General features: G+C 47.4%; 1 protein-coding gene across 4 annotated transcripts in view; it reads right to left on the reverse strand.

Annotated features, from left to right (window-relative positions):
* Positions 1 to 405: 405 nt before the first annotated feature.
* The window catches only part of LOC127584623 (annexin A7-like), a 63,022-nt gene continuing 36,450 nt past the window's right edge, over positions 406 to 26,977 (reverse strand). For all 4 annotated transcript variants that reach the window (XM_052041438.1, XM_052041436.1, XM_052041437.1 and 1 more), the window contains 6 exons: positions 25,359 to 25,472; positions 18,013 to 18,183; positions 13,118 to 13,288; positions 6,667 to 6,742; positions 3,076 to 3,188; positions 406 to 2,820 (listed from right to left, as the gene is read on the reverse strand). In XM_052041438.1, coding sequence (XP_051897398.1) covers positions 2,698 to 2,820; positions 3,076 to 3,188; positions 6,667 to 6,742; positions 13,118 to 13,288; positions 18,013 to 18,183; positions 25,359 to 25,472 — 768 coding nt within the window. In that variant the 3' untranslated portion in view covers positions 406 to 2,697. The remainder of the gene's footprint in view (positions 2,821 to 3,075; positions 3,189 to 6,666; positions 6,743 to 13,117; positions 13,289 to 18,012; positions 18,184 to 25,358; positions 25,473 to 26,977) is intronic.

Consider the following 26,977-nt stretch of genomic DNA (forward strand, 5'->3'; position numbering starts at 1 on the left):
TTACCTGGCCAGCAAACTGGAGGACAGGAAATGTGCTCCCTTTATTCAAAAGTGGCTAGGATAAGGCAGGAATCTCCAGGGCAGGAAAGATTAATGTGCATCTGGAGAGACAGAGATTAATCAAGGACACAGCGAAGATGTGGTGGCAACAGGGAGTGTAGCAGAGTGGTGAAAGTGGGTCCACTAACATGAGTGGATAAGTCAAATGGTGCAAATGTATTTAAGAAACCCTGAATAAACACGAGGAACAAAAGAGAATAGAAAGTTAGTTATATTGAGAGTGAGGCTTGAGGAAGGTGTGGACGGGATTTGTGTGGGATACAGCACTTGGGCCGTTTCTGTGCCAGGTACTCAGTGTAATCCTCTGGGTGACTTCACGTGGATGAAGAGCAAAAGAAACAATGATTTTGAAATGTTATATTTTTATTTTATGTGTAATTATTGGCAAAACCCACCAAGAAACAACCTACAGAAACCACAGAAGTTCTTTGTGTTTCTCATTACTGCACCATTTACAATATTCCATTTTTTTTTACCAATATTGAGTTTTTTCTAAACATGCATAGTTGTCACTGTCAATGTCAGTACGTAATTATAAAATAGTAGGTCAACAATTCAATAAATTTGGACAATGATAAATTGAGATGATGCATTGTACATATTTAACAAGGCTTGCAGTTCAGGGCTGCTGAAAGCTGTAGTTTCAACATCTAGGTTCAGGAATGTGGGCTTAATTTCTTAACATTGATTGTATACACTTCTACCACGGACTGCATCACTTCCCAGCCAAGCACTGGCCTTGCCTAACGTCCATGTGCTTTTCCAGTGGAGGTCACTGGAAAACAACCCTGAGCTCCAAGGACATTTCCTGGGGTTGGGGTGGGGGTACAGTGAACAGCTCTGCTTTCTTTATAGTGAACAGGATAGCCCAGCAGAGAGCAGTCTGCTGTATACGGAGCAGCCCAAAGTTCTCCTGGCTGTTCCAGCCCTTTGCATAAGTACAGAAGAGTTTGTTCTCACTGTCAGTGAGTTGTGTTTGCTGATTAAAGCAGGCTTTGCAGGCGAGTTTCTTCTATGATCTTCACTACCTGGGACAGAGCTCAGGGCCTCGCACAGAATATCCATTTCCAATTTGGATCACTGGGACTTCCCAGGGCAGTCAGCTGAGCCCAGAGCTGTTGACCAGGTTTCGGAAGGGTTCAGGTGGAAGATTGACTGCCGATCTGTGAAGTTTTACTACTGGAGGTAACAACTCAAGCTGTGGGGGTGGGGATTACAAGACAGTCAATAAATGGAAGAATTAAAACTCTGTAAAACGAGGGCCAGAAACGTCACAAGTGAGTTATGGAAATTCATAAATATTAATCAGTTGAAAGAAAATTATTAATTCATGGCAAATTTGTTAATCAGCTCTAGCAAACAACGATCTGAGCTTATTTCACTAAAAAGGATGCAGCTGTAGTAACAACCAAAGTGCAGAGACAAAGTTTATCATTCTTATATTCTATACTACAAATATAAACATTTAATTTGCATTTCCTTTACAAGGAATGAAGCAGGCACTGAATATACTGGCTATAGTTTAGCAGAGGAATATATGGCTTTAGATATACTTAAAGTGATGTCACGTTGCAGGATGTGTGTGCAGCATAAAGCAGTGGATTGGATACTCTGGGGGTGGTAGGGAACGTTTCCTTGGAGAGACTTTGGCAAAGCGTGAGCAGTTCTCACTGTTATGCATAATCTCACTGGGATGGTTTGGGGAGCTAGAGTGAAAGGAACCTTTCCACATAAGGAGTTCGCCTTCTTCCCAGACCAGTGAGATCACACTGTAATCCCCTTAGAGGGAACACACACACACGTCAGGCATTAAGTATTTCAGTGAGAACAGCTGCAATCTTTCAACATTCAGATTTTCAGGACACACAGGTTTCAAGGCAACTATGCAGTGACTTTAAACAAAAAAAATATCAATGGACTCCTGGGGCAGAATATCCCAACTTAAAAACATTGTGACTCTACAGAGACCAGACAATATTTCTTCTCACAAGGACCATAAAAAAAATCTCACTATTAACATCATGCACTGATTGGACTGGGCAAAAGTAGAAAACCTTTCCTTGTGTGAGATCTGCATTGATGGAGAAAGTACTGAGAACTGTTAGTGTCTAGGACGGGACAGTACAAAATGAGGGAGGGGAATTCTGCAGATTCAGAATATTAAAATCCAGATTAACCTCTTCAGTGACGGACAGTTTGTGGGACAGAATGTGAGCTTTAGCACAATCAACTAAAACCATTGAATCATTGAACTGATCAGTGAATTATTTACTTAAAGGCACAATCATTACTCAGCGGTTGCTGCCTGATCAACTTCCATTGGGCTGAGACAGGAAACTGGAATATCTTCCTGATAAATTCCAAGCTGCAACCCACGAACCTATTTCAAAAGAAGATCTTTTTCCTGCATTAACAGAAGTGACCATTGGCAGCTGGTGCGTCAGGGCTGCCAATCTCTGTCAGATCCACTTCCTGGTGGGGCAAAATAAATCACTTTGTCTAGTTGGGATTTTTAACTCCAGTATAAATTTATACTGTGTACGATGGTGAAAAGGGATATTGTCTCATTCTCCTTCAAGTAATGGATTCAAGGTGGACTTCATTAACTAGGCACACAGGAGCTCTTGTGTTTGATGTTTAGTTCCCGATGATGGCCAGGAGCATGCGCTTGTAGTCTCCGCTGGTGTCACTCTCCACCATCATACGCAAACTCTTCTGGTACTTCTCCCAAAACGCCTGCTTGATCTGGACAAGGTCAACCTGTGGGTACAGAGCAGAGCAAATAAATGCTTCCTGCACCACCTTGAATGAAAGAAACTCAGCGTAGATCAGGGATCGAACCTGGAACGTTCCTGAGCTACAGGAGGACGGTGAGGATGAGAAGGAACTGGTAGTAACCAGGAGGGCACTGTGTCCACGTACAGATTCACAGACCAGAAAACCCAACATCAAACTAACTATTCTTTGGACAAACATCCGTTACAATTCTAAGGAAATTCAGAGTCATCTTCGTACCTCACTGCGAGTGACAATGACTCGGATGAGAGTGGAGTCACTGGTCCCCAGTCCCTTCATGGACTTGTAGAGTTTTTCAGCAAAGAAGGCAGGACGGTTGACGACACATTGCACTGGAAAAGAAAGGTGGGAGAATAGCCATCACTAGCAGCAGCAAAGCACAGCGGGGAACAGGGGAACTTCAATTCCCAGAATCACAGAAAAGGACATGGGCCATTTGCCAACCATGCCCACACTGGCCACAAGGCAGGTATTTAGTTAATCCCACATCTCAGGTCCTGTTCCACAGTCCTGCTCCACAGTCCTGCAACAAAGAGGGGTTCTGCTTCCACCAACCTTTAGGGGAGTGATTTCAGACTCTCACCACACTCTGGGGGAAAACATTTTCCTCTAGCTCTCCTTGAACTGTTCAGAGACACAGGTTACATAGACCAGTACAGCACAATACGGGCCCTTCGGCCCACAATGTTGTGCCAACCCATATAAACCTTATCCACATTCTCTACTTCACCTCCCATAACCCTCGATTTTTCTTTCATCCATGTGCCTATTTAAGAGTCTCTTAAACAACCCTATCGTATCATCCCCTACCACCACCCACCCCCCCCCCCCCCCGCAGTGCATTCCAGGCACCCACCACTCTCTGTGACGAGGGAGATTCAGTGGATGTTGTATACCTCGACTTTCAGAAGGCATTTGATAAAGTACCGCACAGGAGATTGGTGGGTAAAATTAGGGCTCATGGAATTGGGGGGCGGGTATTAACATGGATAGAAAACTGGCTGGCGGATAGGAAACAAAGGGTAGGGGTGAATGGATGTTTCTCAGAATGGCAGGCCGTGACTAGTGGGGTGCCACAGGGCTCGGTGCTGGGACCACAGCTGTTTACGATCTATGTTGATGATTTAGCTGAAGGCATTGTGAATAACATTAGCAAGTTTGCTGATGATACAAAGTTGGGTGGCAGTGCGACATGTGTAGAGGAAGTTAGGAGAACTCAAGGTGATTTGGATAGGTTGGGTAAGTGGGCAGATGAAGTTTAATGTGGATAAGTGTGAGGTTATCCACTTTGGGAGCAGGAACAGGAGGGCAGATTATTATCTGAATGGTGTGGGGTTAGGTAAGGGGGAAATACAAAGGGACCTAGGAGTCCTTGTTCATCAGTCACTGAAAGTGAATGAGCAAGTGCAGCGGCAGTGATGAAGGCTAATGGAATGTTGGCCTGTATTACAAGGGGAATTGAGTACAAAAGCAAAGAGATTCTTTTGCATTTGTACAGGGCCCTGGTGAGACCACTCCTGGAGTATTGTGTACAGTTTTGGTCTCCAGGGTTAAGGAAGGATATCCTGGCTATAGAGGGTGTGCAGCGTAGGTTTACGAGGTTAATTCCGGGGATGTCGGGACTGTCTTATGCTGAGAGGTTGGAGAGACTGGGATTGTACACGCTGGAATTGAGAAGATTGAGAGGGGATCTGATTGAAACATACAGGATTATTAAGGGATTGGACAAGATAGAGACAGGAAATATGTTCCAGATGTTGGGGAAGTCCAGGACCAGGGGGCATGATTTAAGAATAAGGGCTAGGCCATTTAGGACAGAGGTGAGGAAAAACTTCTTCTCCCAGAGGGTTGTGAATTTGTGGAATGCACTGCCTCAGAGGGCAGTGGAGGCCAATTCTCTGGGCACTTTCAAGAAGGAGCTAGATAGGTTTCTTATAGATAGCGGAATCAAGGGATATGGGGACAAGGCAGGAACAGGATATTGATTGTTGAGGATCAGCCATGATCTCAAAATGGCGGTGCAGACTCGAAGGGTCGAATGGTCTACTTCTGCTCCTATTGTCTATAAAGAACCTCCCTCTGACATCCACCCAAACCTTCCTCCATGCACCTTAAACAGATGCCCTCTGGTATTGGCCACTATTCTATTCTATTCTATTTACCGCCCTGGGGAAAAGGTGCTGGCTGTCCACTCTGTCTCTGCCTCTCATAATCTATCAAGTCACCTCTCATCCTCCGTCGCTCCAAAGAGAAAAGTCCCAACTCATTCAACCTATCCTCATAAGACAAGCTCTCCAATCCAGGCAGCATCCTGGTAAACCTCCTCTGCACCCTCTCCAAAGCTTCCACATCCTTTCTTTAATGTGGTGACCAGAACTGAACACAATATTCCAAGTGTGGTCTAACCAGGGTTTTATAGAGCTGCAACATCACCTCACAGCACTTGAACTCAATCCCTTGGCCAGCACACCACACGCCTTCTTATCCACCCTATCAATATGCGTGGCAACTTTGAGGGATCTATGAACTTGGACCCCAAGATCCCTCTCTTCCTCCACACTGCTAAGAATTCTGTCATTATCATTGTACTCTGCCTTCAAGTTCAATCTTCCAAAGTGTATCACTTCACACTTCTTTGGATTGAACTTCATCTGCCACTTCTCCGCCCTGCTCTGCATCCTGTCTATATTCTGTTGTAACCTACGACAATTCTTCCAGTTCACCCCAGTTAGCCTCCTCATTATGTTACTCACCTCTATTAAATCTCCTCTCGATCCTCTTTGTTCCCCGTCTTTCCTCAAAACCTCCTCCTGCAGCCCTGGCAATGTCCTTCTCCTGCCTTCTGCACCCTCTCTGCAGGTGTCTCATCCTTCCAATACTGTGACTGGAAATGGACACGGTACTCAAACTGTGGGCAAACGAGCGTCGCACAGAGTTCCAACACATTCTCCCTGCTCTTACATCCTGTGCCTTGGCTAATAAAGGCGCTTCCCATGTGTCTCAGCCACCTTAGCCTCCTGCCCACCTCCCCTCTGCTTCTCACCAAGCAGAAACTCTGATCTACACCTTCCCTCGGATTCCAGGGGCTGGGGTATATCATATTTGATCCTTCACTGCCCTCGTCTCCAACAGAAACAGGCAATTAATCTGTCCACACCAAGTCACAGAGGCAGAACAAAGAAACACTCGTCAACGCAAAGGCACTGGGGTTGGAGGGTGACCAATGGTTCAGGAGGGTGAAAGACGCAGGGGAGGCTGGTGATGGCAAACTGGGTTCAAACTCTAGGTTCCCCAGACCAGGGCGGCTTTAAGGAGGGAGAGATTGATGAACAGGAGGAATAATTCATGGCATGAGTGAGGAAGAGGCAGTGGGGGGGGGGGGAAGGAGGTGAGGAGAGAGGGGGCGTGCCATGGGAAGAGAGCGAGGAGATGGGAGAGAGGGTGAATGGGGCAGGGGGAGAGGAGGCAGATGGAGAGAGGGGGGTGCGAGGGAGGAGGGGGGTGAGGCAGGGTGAAGGTGCAGCAGTACACACAGGGGCAACAGAACAGAGACTGGAAGGTTTGTAGTGGGATCTGGAGAATTGAGGCACGTTGTGGGGGGCAGTTGTTGAGGCGGGGGTGGGGGAGAGGGGGAGTGAGGGACAGGGCTGAGGGTGAGTGAGGAAGAGATGTTGGAAGGTTGAGCTGTGAGCTGGGGGAAGAGACGGGGCTACGACAGGGTGATCTGGGAGGAGGGTGTGTAACTCCCGCGCAAAAGGGTTGAGTTTTGTGTTGCCGCTGGTAACCGGGTGAGCGACGTGCTAAACCTACCAATGGCCTGCATCCCGTCACAGACATCTCCTGAGAACTCCCGGTCAATGGCCTTCAGCAGCTCACGGTTGGCCAGCTGTGGAGGAAGCAAAGTGGAAGGTTCACACAAGGGTTAAGCTGGAGGATAGAAGGGAAAACCTTCTTATGTGGTGTCGTTCCAAGGGGCCTTTGCTGGGATACTGATGGGTCCAGCACAGGAGGGGGCCACGCGACATCTTCCCTGTGCTGGCACTCTACCAGAGCGATTCACCCGTTCCAATCAGCAGCTTCTCCATCGCTGTGCAAATGTTTCCCCGCCCTGTATCAGTCCAGTCCCACAACGGAACCCGTCTCCACCACATCCGCAGCCGATGGGTCCCAAACACACATTGCAGACCGAGTTTTTCCCCATCTCATCCCGAATTAGCTCCCCCTTTATATTGGACCAGTGACTTCCAGTCCTCAGCCCCTCCACTAACAGAGGCAGCCTCCCACTGCCCTTCTGTTCAGCCCTACAGCACAAATCCCCCATCAACCTTCTCTTTGAAGGAAACAGTCCCAGCCCCTCTAACCTGTCCTTGTAACTGTGGACTCTCATCCCGGGAACCCTCCTCCCAAACCTCTACTGGTGCCTCTCTAATGCTTTCATATCTTTCCCTCAACAGATGACCTGAAATGAACACGGTAACTGATGCCAGACCAGTGCTTTGTAAAGATTTGGCATGACCTCCCCACTTTCATACTCGACGCCTCTGTTGATAAAGCACAGAGTTGTGTCGGCCTTATTAACCACTCTCTCAACCTGTCCTGCCACCACATCCTTGTGCCTCCACACCCCAGGTCCCTCTGCTCCTCCACCCCATTCAGAACGGTATCGTTCATTCTGTATGGTCTCTCCTCATTCCTCCTACCAAAGTGTGTCATCTCACAGTTACGTGCCCCTAAAGGCAGAAGCTCCCCAATGTAGTCGTGTAATCACGGTCAACAGATCAATGATCAAGCTCAGACAACAGGTCTGCAGAGATACAGGGAACAGTCTAACCCCAGAAGAGCTCTGTAAAGCTACAGAGAAATGCTCAAAAGATTAAACAGGTGGCCAGCAGAAAAGGAAATTGGAAAATGTGTGTCACTGACATCAAAGGTAACAACAAATGCTTTATGAAGCTCAGGACGTAGAGACACACAAGTGCTGCGGTAAATGACAATGAGGCGATGACAACAAGTGAAGACTCTGCGTCCGTCTTCACAATCAGGGACGTGTGGTAATAAATCCAAAGGGAAGGATTTATCGGATTGAGTTAAATGAAGATAATGGGATAAATGACAGACAGGCCAGAACCTGTTGTTCTCCTCCGGAGATCTCTGCCAGAAGCCTGTCTTCAGCTAAATCACTCCAGCTGATTTGAGAAAATAGCTGTGAACACTGGATGCAGCACAGGTTATGGAACCAGACCACGTCTCAGCTGTGGTACTGAAAACTGCTCCAGAACTAGCTGCGCCTCTAGCCCAGCTATTCCCGTGCAGTTACAACATGGACATCTACCAGATAATGTGGAAAATCATCCAGATATACCTTGTTCACGAAAAGCAGGACAATTTGCCCAACCACTGCTGCCCAATCAGTCCACTCTCGATCATTAGCACAGCAAAGGAAGCTGTTGTCAACGGTGTGATCAAGCGGCATTTACTCACCAATGACCAGTTTGGGTTTCATCAGGACCACTCAACTCCAGACCTCATTGCAGCCTTGGTCCAAACAAGGATCAAGGAGAGAGGAAGTGATAATGACCGTCCTTGAGATCAAAGCAGCATTTCACCAAGTGTGGCATCAAGGTACCCTGGTAAATATGAACTCAATGGGCACAACCCCTCCAGGGGTTGTGGTCAAAGTCATACAGCGTGGAAACAGGCCATTCGGTCCTCTGAGTCCACGCCACCAGTGGGCACCCATCCACATCAATCTCATCTTCCAGCACGGCCCACAGCCTCCTATGTCTGGGCAATTCAAGTGCTCATCGAGACGCTTCTTAAATGCTGTCAGCGACTCTGCTTCCACCCCTCTCTCCGACAATGTGTTCCAGGTACTCACCACTCTCTGATCTTTGGACTTGCACAGCAAGGTCCCTCTGTTCCTCAGTAGTCCCTGGGACCCTACCGTTCATGGTGTTTGTCCCAGCTTCATTACTCCTCCCATCACCTCACATTTTTCTGGATTAAGCTCCATCCGCCATTTCTCAGCCCATTTCACCAACACATCGATGTCACCCTCTAGCCCGAGACTGCCCTCCACACTGTCAACAACTCCACCAATCTTCATCTCATCTGCTATGTCTTATATCCACATCCAAATCATTCACGTATGACAATAAGCAAGGGGTCCCAGCACCGATCTCTGTGGAACACAATTCGTTACAGGCATCCAATCACAGAAACAACACTTCACCATCGCCCTCTGCTCCTACTGCCAAGCCAATCTTCGGTCCAGTTTGCCAACTTGCACTGGATGCCATGGGGCCCTACAGTTTTGGGACCTTGTCAAACTCCCACCTTGGTGAAGTTATACCTCACACAAAAGAAGATGGTTGTGGTTTTCAGAGGTCAATCATCTCGGCCCCAGGACATCACTGTCAGAGTTCCTCAGGACAGTGTCCTTGGCCAAACCATCTTCAGCTGCTTCATCAATGACCTTCCTTCCATCACAAAGTTTGACATGGGGATGTTTCCTGATGATTGCACAATGTTCAATTCCATTTACAACGCTCATAGACAACATGGGCTGATAGACGGTAAGTAACACTTGTAACATGCTTGCCAGACAAGACCATCTCCAACGTGAGAGAACCTATGCACCAATCCTTGACAGTGAATAGTATTATTGTTGTTGAGACCCTACCATCAACATCCTGGGGGACACCACCAACCATAAACTCAACTGCACCACAACAGCAGTTTAGAGCTTGGCTATTCCGCTGTACGTGATTTACTTCCTAACACCCAAAGGCCTTTCCACTATCTACAAGGCTCAAGCTGGGAGTAGAACAAAATACTCTCCGCTTGCCTGGTGAGTGCAGTGCCAACAATTCTGAAGAAGCCTGACACCATCCACGACAAAGCCGCTGCTTAATAGGCACCTCATCAACCAGCTTAGATATTCATTCCACTGATGAAGGAATCTCCAGGAATTATAAGAAAATTGGGAAAGTTTGTGATATGGTCAATTTAAGTGTCATACAAACTGGAAAGAGATGATGGGAAAATGGGCCAATAGTGGAGGTGATTTAAAAGTCACATTAGATGAACAGAACAGTCAGTAGAACAGGGAACTGGGTAGAGCAAAAGGTAGACAAATGAAGATTGTGATGTAGGGCTAATTGCGGGAAAACTAATCGTTAAGTGGTAGAGTCACAATACCATAAATCAGAGCACCCAGCTGCAGGGAGAAGGGGGGGAACTGCTGTCTGGCAATGGAAGCAAAGTCCCATCTGTCAGGCAGTTAGAGGCAACCCCTGCAGATATAAAACAAAGATCAAATACTACAGAGAAAAGTGGGTTGCTGACAAAATTATGAAATCTGCATGTAATGACTGTAACAAAAATACTTTAAATTCCTGGAAGCTTTTTTGGATCAGTGGAGTATCATTGAGCTCTCACTCACAGTGTACACTGGGGAGCACTTCAATAGGTCTGAATAAACTGACATATTTGAGAAGCTCACCAGTGCTGTACAAGAGATTTTACTTGTGTGCTGTCCCGATCAGAGCTGTAATTAAGAGGGTGACTGGGCCCCAGGTGAAAGCCAGACTCAGGGTGCAGGTTTAACACACAGGTTCCTCCAACACAGCACCCACAATGGTGCACGGTGCAAATGAACTGCAGTTACCTGCCCAGGCCAGTCTGACAGCACCTCCCAAAACCTGTAGACACTGGTGTTCCCATGCACTTGTCCGAATCCTTCCTGTGCCACCAGGAAGGATTCGGACAAGTGCATGGGAACACCACCGTCTGCAGGTTCTCCTCCAAGACACACACCACCCTGACTTGGAAATTTATTGTTGCTAGGTCTAAATCCTAAACTCCCTTCCCAATTGTAACGTGGAGCGCCTTCACCAGGAGGAGTATACCAGCAGCTGAAGTTGCATCCGACTCCCACCTTCTCAAAGGCAAATAGGGATCAGCAATTACTGGGTTCTTGATCGTCACCCGGATTCCAAAATTAAATATTCCAAATAATTTGAAAGAAACAGATGGATGAGCAAACTCAAAACTGTGTTGGTCATAATTTTCAAAAGCTCTCTTGATTTGGGAGCCTTTCATTTGTATTAAAAAGTTGTAAACAGCATTCTGTTATTTAAGAGAGAAAAAGAGGACCCAGAAAATACAGTCAGTCTGTCGACAGTGTGGAATGACAACTGATCACAGAGGTAGGTTGGATTTAGGGCAGGTCCTGTCTAACTAATCCAGCTGAATTTGGAGGTGGTTACCAAGGAAGTATCTACACAAGTTACCTACCTGGATTTCTAGGTATTCAATGAGATTTCACAATTTAGCACGTTACAGTTAGCACAATGAAGTTGTATGCAGCTGGAGTTAACCTGGTATTGTGGTTTGAAACTTTGCTGGGAGTTAGGAGATAGAGTTAAACAGAGTGGATTCTAATCGGTGGACGTGATAAGTAATGCCCTCCAACCTCTCCCAGAGATGTAGCAGAACCTCAGCATTTCATGGACACAAACAGTTCAAATGGGTAAAGTTGTACATTCAGTTTGCAGGTGGCACATTGGGAGGGAGGATGGTGCTGATGGGAGCAGTAAGTTACAAATAGATTGGGTTTACTTTAAATGGTGAAAAACTGGGAATCAAGGAGGAAGAGAGACCTGGGAGTCCATGACAGGCACAATATGGATAATGACCTTTAACTCAGGTGGGAGACATTACAGGGCGTAAGTTAGCAGTGAGATCAGGAAGCCTTTCTTCACACCACAGGTAGTGGAATTCTGGAATGATCTCCCCAAAAGACTGGACACTGGGCATCCAATTGCAGAAATTAGTGCTTTAAACACTGAAATCGTTCACTGCTTTTAAGTAAGGTTGTCAAGATATGTAGTAAATGGAGGTAGATGAAACTGAGGTACAAACAGCCATAATCTAATTGGATCCCAGGACACGGTTAACTGAGGTATTGATTTTCAGAAGTATTTAATCAAATGTCACACAAATTTTTCTACACTAGACTGGATTGGGACCAATGTATCAACATGAACTGAGGACTGGTTAATGCAGAGAAAACAGCAGGAATAAAGGGGTTAATTTTGTGTTCCTATTGAGTAACTATTGGGTACACAAGGATCAGTGCTGGTCTTAGAACAGAGTCACACAGCACAGAGACAGGCCTTTTGGCCCCCTGAGTCAAGTTTACACTGATCCCATTTTATTTCTCCCCACATTCCCGTCAACTCTCCACCAGATTCCACCCCACATGCACACACGAGAGGGAATTTACAGTGTCCAATTAACCTACCAGCTCTGGGATGTGGGAGAAAACGGGAGCACCCGGAAGAAATCAATGCAGTCCCAGGAAGAACATGCAGACGGAACGTGATGTGGAGAAATGGACACTTAAGTAAGAACAGGTTGGGAGACACAGTGTTTTCCAAAGATGTGAGACAGGGAAGTGTTGGTATTGGGAAGGACATAAGTGTCATTGCATATGAACCTCAGAAAATTAACTTGCAGATTTATGTCTCTGTCCCGAATTGACAATCCTTTTATTTGTAAATTGTGACTCCTGCTTCTAGACATCTCGGGGAAACATTGACCCTGCGTCCAGCCAGCCAAGCTCCAGAAGCATCTTGGATGTTTGAATGGGATCACCTCTCATTCTTCAACTGAGTACAGGCCTGAATGCTCATTTCCTCTTATAAGACAAACCCTCCATCCCAGGGATCAGTCTGGTGAACCTTCGTGGAGCTCCCTCTACTGCAAGTGTGTCCTTTCTTAGGTAGGGAGACCAGATCTGTATGCAGATGTGTTCTCACCAGAGTCCTGTATCATAGGAGATAGGTGTATAACTTGTCATTAGCTCTAACATCACTATAATACTCTACACAGCTCTCTGCTATATACTGCATTGAGACAGTAACACCTCGCATAAGGCTGTGTACTAGTCTTATAGTGTAACACCCCTCACAACACTGCACTGGTTTCACCCTGTGATACTACACCCAGCATTGTGCTGTTTCACACTGCAATAATTGCACCACCCTGTGTTTTGAACTCTGTTCTCATCGTTTCAGACTCCACAACCGGAGACGAGAATCTTTTCCATTCACCTCATGAAAACCTACATCACTTTACAATCCCCCAGAGGATTCCATCACCTCTCTGCTCCAGCCATTTCCAGCCAACCTTCCACTCAAATGAGAGAGGAGTTGAAAGGACCTGCAGGACTGAGCACCTTTACTGTATCACTTACCCTCCCGTACTCTTGAATGGTCGCCTTGAGCTGGGGGAAGCTTCGGGTTGCCAGAATCATGTTGAAGGTGGACTCGTCGGTGCCCAGCTTCCCTTCCCCGGCACGGAACAGCCTCTCTGCATCTGCCGTCGCTTTCTGCATGTCCACCGTCTGGGTCTCATCACGGTTGCCCTGTGATTGGAAATCAGAGAGATTTAGGTGGAACACAAATGCTGGAATCTGGGACAACACACGACAAATTGCTGGAGGAACTCAGCGGGTCAGGCAGAGGACAGGTCGACGTTTCGGGTCGAGGCCCTGCATCGGGACTGCAGGTGGACATGAAGCTGGTTTGTTGCTGGTTCTGGGTTGCCTCGTGGTTAACAGTACTCAGGCAAAGGGTGGATCGGCTGTGACATTCGTGTCCTCTCCCACCTCCGACTGGTGTTCACCAGATACGGTCCCACAGAAAACAGCAGCTTCAATCTCGCCCACAACCCATGGCTCATTTCTGGGCCTGGACAATCCGTGCCACTGGCCTATTCTGCCTCGTCAGGGAATTCTCACAACGGCAATCCATGCAGTCACTAGTTTACCACATGGATAAAGGGCATTCAATGAGAATCAGGTTTATTATTACTGATATATGTCATGTCACATAATTCCCTAATATAAGTCAGAATACTGCCCACGTCCAGCTACCCTGGGTGCCTACCAAGGAAGATGGGCCAGACCAGGTGGTACAGGTAGTCTCTCTCTCTCTCTCTGCCCCCCTCCCCCCATGCATGCATTTAGGGAATTACTTAAACTATTAGAAAAAACAAACAAATAAAGGTTTTGGTGTCAAATTACCAGCTCTGTTGAAATAAAATCTAAAATTGCTGGAAGCTTTCAGCACTTGGAGAGGAAATGGAGCGAAGCTTTAAGATGTCTGTCAATTATTTGTTGCCAACTGTTTGGCAACACCAGCAAACCTGCTGAATTCATATAGCCACACAGGCAATGAATGAAAGGCTGGAGAGGCAGTACTTGTAAGTGGCTTTCATAAACAGAGTGCAGAGTGAGAATTTGCTCTAATTATTTGCTGCAAACAGGAAAGGTGTTACTTTTTGCTCCCAGTACTTGTAAAGATTCATGTAAGTTTGAGCAGTATTTATCCAAAGTTCTGCCCAGTGCTTAGTGAGCAACAATAAAAAAAGTTGAGCAGAACAAAATGTAGATAGAAATAATGAAGTCTGAAAAGCAGATTATGTGTTCAGACGGTGGTACTTAGGAGTTTGTGAACTGCAAGATGGTCCCAAGACAACATATACACAGCCATTGTCACGTCACAAAGCTCTCGAGTTCACCTATTGAAATGCAAACTGGAGACACTCTGACATATGAACAGGGGAGGGAATATCTGAAAATTTATTCCATTCAGTGGTCACCCCTCGTGAAGAGAGCAGGATCAGAGTAGGGCTGTTTTGACGATGGTAAGAAAAGGGAGGCCAGATAACGGAGACTGAGGATCATCAACAGCTGATTGACCCCAACAGGTACTTACTAACTACCATCCCGGTACCTAAGAAAAACAGGGTAACCTGCCTTAATGACTACTGACCGGTGGTTCTGACATCCACCATCATGAAGTGCTTCGAGAGGCTGGCCATGGCACACATCAACTCCAGCCTCCCAGACAACCTCAACCCACTGCAATTTGCCCACCGCTGAAACAGGTCTACAGTGGACACCATCTCCCTGGCCCTACACTCAGCTCTGGAGTATCTGGACAGTAAAGACACCTATATTATACTATTGTTTATTGACTACAGCTCCGCCTTCAATACTACAATTCCAAGCAAACTCATCACCAAACTCCAAGACCTGGGACTCAACACCTCCCTCTGTAACTGGATCCTTGTCTTTCTGACCAACAGACCACAATCAGTGAGGATAGGCAGCAATACCTCCAGCACGATTATTCTCAACACTGGTGCCCCCACAAGGCTGCGTCCTCAGCCCTCTACTCTACTCCCTATACACTCATGACTGTGTGGCCAGATTCTGCTCTAACTCCATCTACAAGTTTGCAGATGATACCACCATAGTGGGCTGTATCTCAAATAACGATGAGTCGGAGTACAGGAAGGAGATAGAGAGCTTAACGACATGGTGTCATGACAACAACCTTTCCCTCAATGTCAGCAAAACAAAAAGAGCTGGTCATTGACTTCAGGAAAGGGGATGGTGTACATGCACCTGCCTACATCAATGGTGCTAAGGTCGAGATGGTTGAGAGTTTCAAGTTCCTGGGAGTGAACATCACCAATGGCCTGTCCTGGTCCAACCACGTAGACCTCACGGCCAAGAAAGCTCACCAGCGCCTCTAATTCCTCAGAAGGCTAAAGGAATTTGCAGTGCCCCCTTTGATACTCACCAACTTTTATCGATGCACCACAGAAAGCATCCTATCTGGATGCATCATGGCTTGGGACGGCAACTGATCTGCCTGGGACTGCAAGAAACTGAAGAGAGTTGTAGACACTGTCCAGCACATCACGGAAACCAGTCTCCCCTCCATGGACTCTGTCTATACCTCTCACTGCCTCGGTGAAGCAGCCAGCATAATTAAAGACCCCACCCACCCGGGTCATTCTCTCTTTTCCCATCAGGTAGAAGATACAGGAGCCTGAGGGCACGTACCACCAGGCTCAAGGACAGCTTCTACCCCACTGTGATAAGACTATTGAACCTTTGAACCCTTGAACTACTGAACCCTAATACGATGAGATGGACTCTTGACCTCACAATCTACCTTGTTATGACCTTGCACCTTATTGACTACCTGCATTGCACTTCCCTGTAGCTGTGACACTTTACTCTGTATTCTGTTATTGTTTTTACCCTGTACTACCTCGATGCACTGTGTAATGAATTGATCCGTATGAACGGTATGAAAGACAAGTTTTTCACTGTACCTCGGTACAAGTGACAATAATAGACCAATTCCAGTACCTGTGAGAAGGTTAATGACTGTCAGAAGAACAGTCAGAATACCGGGGCCATCCAAAGGAAGAAGGATGAGAAGGGGGAAACCACAATGTAGTAACTGTATACGATTCAGTGGTTAGAGGGACAGGTTGCATCCTTTGTAGCAGAATCCTTTATATGCCGTATGTTGTGTACATGATAATGAGAGTGAGAGACGTGGTGAACTAGTTTGAAAGAATATTGGCGGGGCGGGGGGGGGGGGTGGCGGGGGGGAGGAGGAAGACTGCCAATGCATTTCAAGTTGGGACAAACAACGTAGGAAGGAGTGGGAGAGGAAAGCGGAGCATGGAGTCTGAATCAGAATCAGGTTTATTATCACTGACTTACAAGACGTGAAATCTGTTGTTTTGTGGCAGCAGGTACAGTGCAGATCATCAGAAGCTAGTGACTACACATACAGAATCGGATCTCAAGGGTGAGAAATATGCCAGGAAGATATTAAAGCAGTGGAATAAATCAGTTTGTGTGGCTCAGGTAAGTGTTCTTTTCACAAACTTCAGACCATACCGAACAATTAGGGGCATTTCAACTTACCGGCCAAGCTTACTGACCCGTGGCTGCAGACGGTTGGGACTGGGATGTAGCAAGCTGACAGGAAACAGAGGTCAAATGGCAGAAGGGAAGGAGCAGCCATCAAAATTAGGGATGGGAGATGATCAGAGCATTGGTCACAGTGCAGAGCTGTGTGTAGGAGTAAGGATTATAAAAACATTTAACTATAGTGAGGTGTGTATCGGACCCATGGCAGGAGACACAAAGAGTGGGACATGTGAAAAGATAGATTATATGCAAGGACAGATTTATGTGAAAAGATCGATTACATATACAGGCAGTGAAGCAAGAATGGTCTTAGTGGGGGATTTAAAATCTCACATGGATTGGGAGAAAAGTAATGGATTTCTTGAGCACATTGGGAATAGTTTTCAGCAACAACAAGCCCTCTAACCAATGAGAGGCTGTACCATATCAGACTGGGTGATGTCCAAGTTCACCACCCCCTGATGTAGGAACATTTATGGAATACTGATTGTAAAGTTCAGCATGCTGTTTGAAAGGGGGACATGGGACACAGCTGCTGATATAGCCCCGGTTAGACAACATCTGGAGCACTGTGAAAAGTTCAGACATCACACCTTCGGAATGGATGTGCTGACCCTGCAGATTTACCACACTTGGACCCTGGGGTCAAACTGTGAGGAAGGATTACACAAATTAAAAAGATAATCTCTGGAATTAGGAAAATCGAGGGCAGTGTGGTTCAAATTTTCAAGAGGTTGACAGAAACTGACAGTGCAGGTTGTGAGAAACTACTTCCACAGGCTGGAGACGGGGACTTAGGGGTTTTAGAACCAGATCTTTCAGCTGTGAAGAATCCTGAAGATGCCACATACCACCTGAAGCCTCCTGGCATCCTCAGTGGCTGGGATCAGTATGGGACATCACCAGGCTGGTGAATTTTGCAGATAACATTGCTACACTACAAGGGCACTACAGGCCTGTTCCCATTGGCAGGCACGGTAGTGTAGCAGTTAGCATAACGCTTTACGGTGCCAGTGACCCGGGTTCAATTGCCGCCGCTGTCTGTAAGGAGTTTGTACGTTCTCCCTGTGTCTGCGTGGGTTTCCTCCGGGTGCTCCGGTTTCCTCCCACATTCCAAAGACGTACGGGTTAGGAAGTTGTGGACATGCTATGTTGGCGCCGGAAGCGTGGCGACACTTGCGGGCTGCCCCCAGAACACTACACAAAAAATGCATTTCACTGTGTGTTTCGATGTACACGTGACTAATAAAGACCTTATCTTATGTGGTCTCTGGTAATCAGTCCTCACATCCACAATCCAGTCGCAGTGTGCCCACAGAGCCCAATCAGCACCAGTTACTGACCTGTGACATCGAGATAAGCAACCTCTTGAAATGCCCACTGGTGTCTTTCTTCAAATCCTTCTCCAAATCTCTTCCTAGCTCCTCCTTATAACAGCGTACAATCTCCCTGATCTCCTGATTGTTCCTGGTACAGAGAATTTCGATGAGCACCCGATCTTGTGTTCCAGCTCCCTGTGGAATAGGAGGAAAGGCAGAGAAAGTGAGTCCGTGACTGAGTCTGGGCGGTTATAGTTCCATAACTCAGGTGGCAATACTGAAGTACTGGCTTGATTTACAGCAATACTCTCACTCCTGAGCAAAGGGTTTGTGTTTGAGTAGCAGTCCACATAACCCTGGCCAAGTCAAGTCACGCCAAGTAGTTTATTGTCAGAGGCACAAGGTCATGTAGGCACAATGGTGATGAAAAGCTTACTTGCAGCATCATCACAGTCACCTAGCATTAGAGACACAACATTCACAAGAAAAACATAAATTATACACAAGTCATACAAAATTATACAACAAAGAACACAATTAGAAGAAAAAAAAGTCCATTGTAGTGCAAAGTGATCATAGTGTTGCTACACTGAGGCAGTGATTAGGGTTGTGCAGGTTGGTTCAAGAACTGAATGGCTGAAGGGAAGTAGCTGTTCTTGAACCTGGTGGTGTGGGACTTTCCGGCTTCCGTACCTCCTGCCTGATGGCAGCTGTGAGAAGATGGCATGGCCCGGATGGTGGGGGTCTTTAATGATGGATGGCCTTCTTGAGGTTCTTTTGATGGTGGGGAGGGATGTGCCTGTGATGTATTGGGCTGAGTCCACTACTCCCTGAAGCTTCTCATGTTCCTGCGCATTCGAATTGCCGTCCCAGACCATGATGCAACCAGTCAGGAGACGTTCCACAGTACATCTGTAGAAGATTGTTAGAGTGTTCAGTGACATGCTGAACCTCCTTAGGCTTCTAAGGAAGTAAAGAGGTTGGCACATGTTCCTTGTTACTGCATCTATGTGCTGGGCCCAGGACAGGTCATCTGATATGTTAACAGCCAGGAATTTAAAGCTGCTGACTCTCTCCACCGCTGATCCCCCAATGTAGACTGGTGCATGTTTGCCCTCCTTCCCCTTCCTGAAGCCAACAATCAGTTCTTTAATTTTGCTGACATTGAGCGAGAGGTTGCTCTTGCAGCACCACTCAACCAGGTGTCCTATCCCACTCCAGTACACTAACTCATCACCACCTATGATTCGTTCATCGACAGTGGTGTCATCGATGAATTTGTACACGGCATTGGAGCCATGCTTAGCCACACAGTCACGTGTGTATGGAGAGTAGAGCAGGGGGCTAACCACGCAGCCTCAAAGTGCACCTGTGTTGATGGTCAGTGAGGAGGAGAAGCCAGGAGCAGGAGAGGCCTGCTGATGAGGATCCATTTGCAGAGGGAAGTACAGAGGCCCAGGCCTTGAAGTTTGGTGATAAGTTTGGTGGGGATGATTGTGTTGAACGCTGAGCTGTAGTCACTGAACAGCAGCCTGATGTACGTGCTCCTGTTGTCCACCTGGCCCACAGAGCAGAGTGAAGAGCCAGAGAAATCGCATCTGCTGCTGACCTGGTGTGGCTGTAGGCAAATTGAAGCGGATCCAGTTCACCTCTGAGGCAGTTGATTCTCGCCATAACCAAACTCTCGAGGCACTTCATTACGGAAGGTACGGCAGTCATTGAGGCAGGTCACCACACTCTTGGACACCGATACAATAGATGCCTTTTTAAAGCAGGTGGGAACCTCAGGCCGCAGAAGCAAGAGGTTGAATATGCCCATAAATACTCCAGCCAGTTGGTCCATACAGATCTTTAGTAGGCGGCCAAGTATGCTGTCTGGAGCAGACGCCTTTCGTGGGTTCACACTCTCAAAGGGTGCCCACATGTCAGCCTCAGAGACTGAGATTACAGGGTCATCCGGAGATGTGGGGGTTTGTGTCATAGTTCTCCCTATCAAAACGTGCATGAAAGGCGTTGAGCTCATCTGGGAGTGATGGGTCGTTACCACTCATGCTGCCCAATTTTGTCTTGTAGGAAGCAATACTTAAGTATTGAAGGAATACTTAATTGAAGGGAACTGAAGGAACACAGCACTGCCTGAGCTGGTGTCTGCCAGATAAAATTGCTCACTACCTGTCCGCAGAAAGTCCCACAACCATTGTTTTTTTAGACCAGTGCTGAGGTTACATCATCCCATCGTCTCCCTTGTGGTATTTTGTGATGGATCCAAAAGATGGTACAGCCAGCTGTGCTTCTGTCTCTCAGTACTGCAACTATCTCGTTAGCCTGGCTCAAGTTCCAGAGCAGAGCCTCTCCCCAAGAATGGTCTCGAGGCAAGAGTGCTATGTGACAGTAAGGGAGAAGGTCATCAAACACAATACAAGAACAATAAATAGTTGCTGATGAGGACTCAGTGGGTTCTGGCATCAGGGTACACTCCTGAACCATTAGCTGAGATCATCCAGGGCAATATTACAATAACCTTCAGTAATGCTGATCTAGTGAGGCTCTGGGGAAAACATAAATGACTGTTGCTATAATGATTGTAGTTAAGAGATTACCCAATCTTTCCTCATTGCTACAATTTTCCAGTCCTGGCAACATCTTAGTAAATGTTCTCTGCACACTTTCCAATGCAACTTGGAAATAAGCAGCAGGAAGTATTCTTGGAATATTGGAAGTGATTACCTTTTTTAAGTCAGAAGACAGAGCTTATATTTATATACTGCCTTTTACAGTCCTGGGATGCATTATAGCTGGATTATTTTTGCAATATAGGTTTTGGCAAATCCATCAGCTGACAGGAGTTCTCACTGACAACTGCCCTTGATGATGCATTGGTGGAGAGAGGCCAGTTCACCGGGACAACAACCATGCCCTTCAGTTATCAGCTGTTCATGAGATGTTTTACATCAGTGACAGCATGGTCTTGGTTTACTACCTCATTCAAACGACAGTGCAATCAACTGTGCCTCAGTCTCTCAGTAATGCACACTCACATCAGCCTGACTCAAGTTCTACAACAGGGCCTGAACCCAACACTTGTCTAGAGCCAACAGTGTTACCAAATATGCCAGACCAGGGGAACTGTACCTTGTTTAGCCCACCCCTCAAACAAGGCTGGCGATTACTCTGCCTGGGAAATACGGAAAAGTTTGGAGGGAGGTTCACTATCTTACAGGACCACTACTGCCCCCCAAGATTCACCATGCAACAACACCATTGTTGCCCTCTGAGCAGGTTTCCTGTTCTACACCATCACCGTTGTTCCCTGAGGGTATGTCATTGTACAGCACAATTATAGCCCCAAGAGGATCATCCTGCAGCAATAGCTACACCCACCTCCTCGAGGGAGGGTCACTACCCTGCGGCCCCACTGTTACCCCCAGAGAGGGTCAACATCCTCCAGTGTTGGTATGGTCCTTTATGAGAGGTTCAATGCACCTGAGGAAGGGTCACTACCTCACAGAGCCACAGAGAACATGGAGGAGGAGCAGGACACCCGTCCCTCAACCCTGATCTGTCATTTAATAAGATGAGAGCTGATCTGACCGCAAGGTCAACCCCAGGCACCTTTCACCTCTTAACAAGTACCTATCTACTTCTAACCTAAAAATATTCAGAAGGACCATTGCACCACCCTTAACTTTCTCTGCTGCAAGGAGAACAGTGACAACTAGTCTTGATTTTCCACATAACTGAAATCCTTCTTCCCTGCTTGTATTGAGGTACACTCCCTCCGCATCTCCTCCCATGTCTTTACCTCCTCGATCTTTATGTGAAGTTCCAGGAGCTACTGCTCCACGGAGAGACAAATTGGACAACAGCTAACTGTTGCTCCTGCTAATTTTGTGACCACTAATCTTAACAATCGACTTATCCATTCTGACACACGAGGCTTTAGACCAGAACAATAATCTGTAAATTATACCCTGTGTCATTGAACATTTCACACACACAGCACAGGTTAGGAACAGAGTGAGGCTCCGACCCACCAAACACCCGCAGGGCAGACAGAGTAGATCTCTCACAACATTATTCCAACAAACACTCCCTGGGTGTGTCCTTTAAACTGAAAATAAAATTAAAAACAGCACTCATTTTCCACGCACCAACATTTGAAAGACACCACCCAGTGCAGCTGTGGCAGCCTGGGAGTGGCGAGTGCCGGTGTTTCCACGACAACATTTACTCCACATCTTGTAATTTGTGCCTCATACAGTGGCGAAATCTGGACATTGTAGCAGGCTCCCCAGATGTAGATCTCAGGCCTGGCTGCAGTAACAGCCCCAGATATTGTTTCTACATCAAAACAGAAGTACGAGAAAGCAAACAAAACACCTTCTGTTATCTGTCAGAGGGCAGCTAGCTAAGGGGCAACGTGGGAGGGGAGGCGTGCCGGGCAGTGGGAGCGTGGCCAACGCAGATCTTAAAGCTCAAGTAATAATCAATCATTTCTGCATTGAAGATATCTTATTCTACAGGTTTAGAAGGTTAGGCGCGGTAGTGTAGCAGTTAGCGTGACGCTATTACAGTGCCAGTGACACGGGTTCAATTCCGGCCGCTGTCTGTAAGGAGTTTTTATGTTCTCCCCGTGTCTGCGTGGGTTTCCTCCGGGTGCTCCGGTTTCCTCCCACATTCCGAAGACGTATGGGTTAGGAAGTTGTGGGCACTGGAAGCATGGCGATACATGCGGGCTGCCGCCAGAACACACTACACAAAAAGATGTATTTCACTGTGTGTTTCGACGTACATGTAACTAATAAAGAAACCTTATCCGTTATGGGCCAAACGCAGGCAAATGGGACTAGCCTGGATGGGCATCTTGGTTGGCATGGGCCAGTTGGGCTGAAGGGCCTGTTTCCGTGCTGTCTAACTCTATTCTGAAGGAATGGGGAGAAACTGCAGGCCTTCCACACAGGTCCTGCACCCTCTTGTAATCCTGGAACTGCTGACAGGGTATTTGACAGCAGGCTGCAACACAGATAAACCAGAACTTAATTTCTGCCTACAGGTATTTTCCAGTCAGAGCTGAAGCTCAGCTAACGTCTCCCGGAGGTCTGGCGGCTGAGGGCTCAGTGGGAGCATTCCTTCCTGGGTTTGAGGGTTCCCAATCCAAGTCCTGCTCTCAGGCTGGTACACAGAAATCCAGCTTAGCCCACGACTTCAACACCAGGCAAGTGCTGGACTGCTGGAAGTGCTTCTTTCAGATGCAAAATTAAACAGAGGCCCCAGCTGCACCCTTAGCTGACGTAAGCGGTCCTGTGGTGGTGAGTCAGTCCTTCAGACAATATTTAACAATATCACTACTGCAGGTTTCCTGCTGTTATCACATTACTGCATGGAAGCTTGCCATCTATAAATTGGACGTTATATTTCCTGCAGTGACCACACTTCAGAAATACCTCAGAGCCAACAAAGTGCTGACAAGGGATGTGAAAGTAGTGGGAAACACAAGATTTTCCATTCCCTTTCTCTCCAATTCCGATGTATAGAGGCTGAATGGAGCAACTTTACTGGGCACCAGACATCAGCCAACCAGTGCCGATCTGGCACTGGTCCAGCTTAGTTCACTGACCAGAAGTGTGGAACCGTGTCTTCTACCCCAGGAGCCATCTGAAAACCCAACCATTGACTCAGTGTGTGATCACCCCTCCTCATGGGCCAGGAGTGCAGCTTGGAACAGGAGTGAGGCCGGGAGTGGGGGGGGGGGGGGGGGGAGGGAGGGCTGGGAGCAGGAGGAGGGGGAGGGAGGAAGGGAGGGCCAGAAGCGGGAGGGGGAGGGCAGGGAGCGGGAGGGGGAGGGTAGGGAGCGGGAGGGAGGGCCGGGAAAGGGAGGGAGGGAGGGCCAGGAACAGGACCCAGAGTTTGGGAGTTCTCCTCTATCCTTGATGTGAGCCCCCTTGACCCTGTTCACAACAACTCATCCTGTCCAGCCCTGCCGGCACCCTGAATGGAAAGGCCAGATGGCCACTGAATAGCAGTGAGGCCGCAGGGATATACAGTTTCCTTGTTGGACTCCCAGAGAATTCACTCCCTCATTAACCAGATCTGGGCCCATGGGGACACGCTGGGAGGTGGGGGGGGGGGGGGGGGGGTGGGGGAGGTTGGTAGGGGAGCTACTGGGATGGGCTGTGGGGCCCATTCTCCAGAGAGGTGGAAAATCTGACTGCAGTAACTTCGGAGGGGTCTCCCTGCTGTCTGTGACGAGGAAAGTCATCGCTTGGGTCTTCCCGATCTGCCTCCTCCCACTGACCAAAGGCTGCCCACCAGTTTCCACCACCTGGGAGCACCTTGGACAATCTGAGAGAAATCCTGAGAGCAGCATCAATGGGGTCTTTTTTGATCTCACAAAGCCTTCAAACTTCACCAATCAGTATGGACTACAGAATATCCACCTCAAATTTTGCTGTCGACAGAAGTTCACCTTCTTCACAATGGCGTGCGAGCTGTGATCTTAACCAACGTGTTCACAACAGTCTGGTGTCAAGCAAGGCTGCATCATCATGTCACACATTACTTACTTTCTCTCACCATAATGCTGCACCTTGCCTCCAACAGGTATGACCTAGAGCATTCAATTACTCTCACCATGACCCTGGGGGTCACCATTGACCAGAAACTCACCTGGACCACCAGCATAAATACCATGGCTATAAGAACAATTCAGAGGCAGGGTTTCCTTTGGCAACTGACTCACCTCCTGACATCCAAGGCCTTTCCGCTATTTATACAGCAGAGTCAGAAGTGTGATGGAGAACTCTCTAGTACTGAAGAGGCAATGATTCTCAAGAAGCCCAACACCATCCAAGGCAACTTTGACTGGCACCCCATCCACCACCCTAAACATTCATTCCCATCACCAGCGCACAGTGCTGTACTGTGTACATCTACAAAACGCATTGAAGTCAGTCACCCAGGCTACTCCAACAGCACCTCCTAAAGCTGCAACCTCCATCAAGGGCAGCAGAGACATGGGAACCGCCTGCATCCTGCACCGACATTCCCCACCTGCAGGACCCCCTCCACGTCATACACTATCCTCACTTGAAAATACATCGCTGATCCTTCATCACTGCTGGGTCTAAATCCTGGAACTTGCTCCCAACAACACTGCGGGAGCGTCTTCACCAGAAGGTCTGCAGTGGTTGAAGAAGGTTGCTCACCACTAACCCCTCAAGGGAAATTATGGAGGAGCAATAAATGCTAGTCTTGCAGGTACCAGATGTAGAGAACAGCAGAATGAAACAATCTGAAATTTGACATTCAGTGCATTTCCTCAGTTGTATTGACAACAGATTGACAACTGACAACAGATTAATCAACAGTACCTCCATCGCCTTCCTCAGACTCCAAGCATCATAGTAGGTGGTGGGCTTGAACAGGGCGATAATGATTTCCTCCATGTTTCCACTGAGTTCTGATTTCAGGTCTTTGATCAAATCCTTTAAAAAGTGAATCACAGTTAGACCACAACTACGCCCCGCGGCACAGTGCTGACCATCGAGCACCCATCTACAATAATCCCATTTTATTCTCCCTACAGTCCAATCAACTCCCCCAGATCCTACCACTGATGTACACTAGGGGCAATTTAGAATGGCCAATTAATCTACCAGTTCAGATGTCTTTAGGGTGCTGGGGGCATTATCATCTTTAGCCAGAAGGCTGCAGAGTCATAGAGTTGTACAGCACGGAAGCAGGCTCTTTGGGCCAATTCGTCCATGCTGACCAAGTTGTCCACCTGAGCCAGACCCATTTGCCCACATCCCTCTAAACCTTTCCTATTCATGTACCTGTCTAAATGTCTTTTAAACGTTGTAATTGTACCTGCCTCTACCACTTCCTCTGGCAGCTCGTTCCACACACCCACCACCCTCTGTGTGGAAAAAGTTACCCCTCAGGTCCCTTTCAAATCTTTCCCCTCTCACCTTAAACCTATATCCTCTCGTTTTAGACTCCCCTACCCTGAAAAAGACCGTGACCATCCACCTTATCTATGCCCCTCATGACTTTATAAACCTCAATATGGTCACCCCTCAGCTCCTATGTTCTGGGGATAAAAGTCCCAGCCTATCTAGCCTCTGCTTATAACTCAAACCCTCCAGTCCCAGTAACATACCCATGAATCTTTCCTGCACCCTTTCCGGCTTAATGCCATCCCTCCTGTACCCAAGCAACCACAACTGCACAAGTGCAGTTTCATCGACGCCTTGTACAGCTGTAACATGATGTCCCAGCTCTTGGACTCAATGCCCCATCCGATCGAGGCAAGCATGCCAAACGCCTTTTTCGCTACCCTGTCTACCTGTGGCTTCACTTTCAGGAAACTATGTTACCTGTACCCCTAGTTCGCTCTGTTCAACAATACTTTCCATGTCCACATAGACCATGTCTACTGCCCTGTTCTTGTCAACTCTCTTGGTCAGAAGTTCAAAGAAATTTGTGAGACACAATTTCACACGCACAAAGCCATGCTGACTATCCCTACCAGTCCTTGCCTTTCCAAATGATAGTAGATCCTGTCCCTCAATATCCCCCTCCAGTAACTTTCCCACCACTGATGTTAGGCACACCGGCCTGTAGTTCCCTGACTTGTCCTTGCAGTCTTTCTTGAATAAAGGCACAACATTAGCCACCCTCCAGTCTTTCAGTACCTCACCCGTGGCTAACAATGATACAAATATCGCTGTGGGGGCCCTGCAATTTCTTCCCTAACTTCCCACAATGTCCTTGGATACATTTGGTCAGGTCCCAGGGATTTGTCCACCTTAATACACCAGCACCTCTTATATTGTAATGTGGTTACATTTCAAGACGTCACTACTCATATCCATTAATTCCTTAGCTCGCATAACCTTCTCCACAGTAAATACAGATGAGAAATATTCCTTTAAGACCTCACCCATCCCTTGTGGCTTCACCCATTCTCTCCCTAGATATCCTTTTG

This window comes from Pristis pectinata, chromosome 30 (genome assembly GCF_009764475.1).
Source record: "Pristis pectinata isolate sPriPec2 chromosome 30, sPriPec2.1.pri, whole genome shotgun sequence".
In the NCBI taxonomy this organism is placed as follows: domain Eukaryota; kingdom Metazoa; phylum Chordata; class Chondrichthyes; order Rhinopristiformes; family Pristidae; genus Pristis; species Pristis pectinata.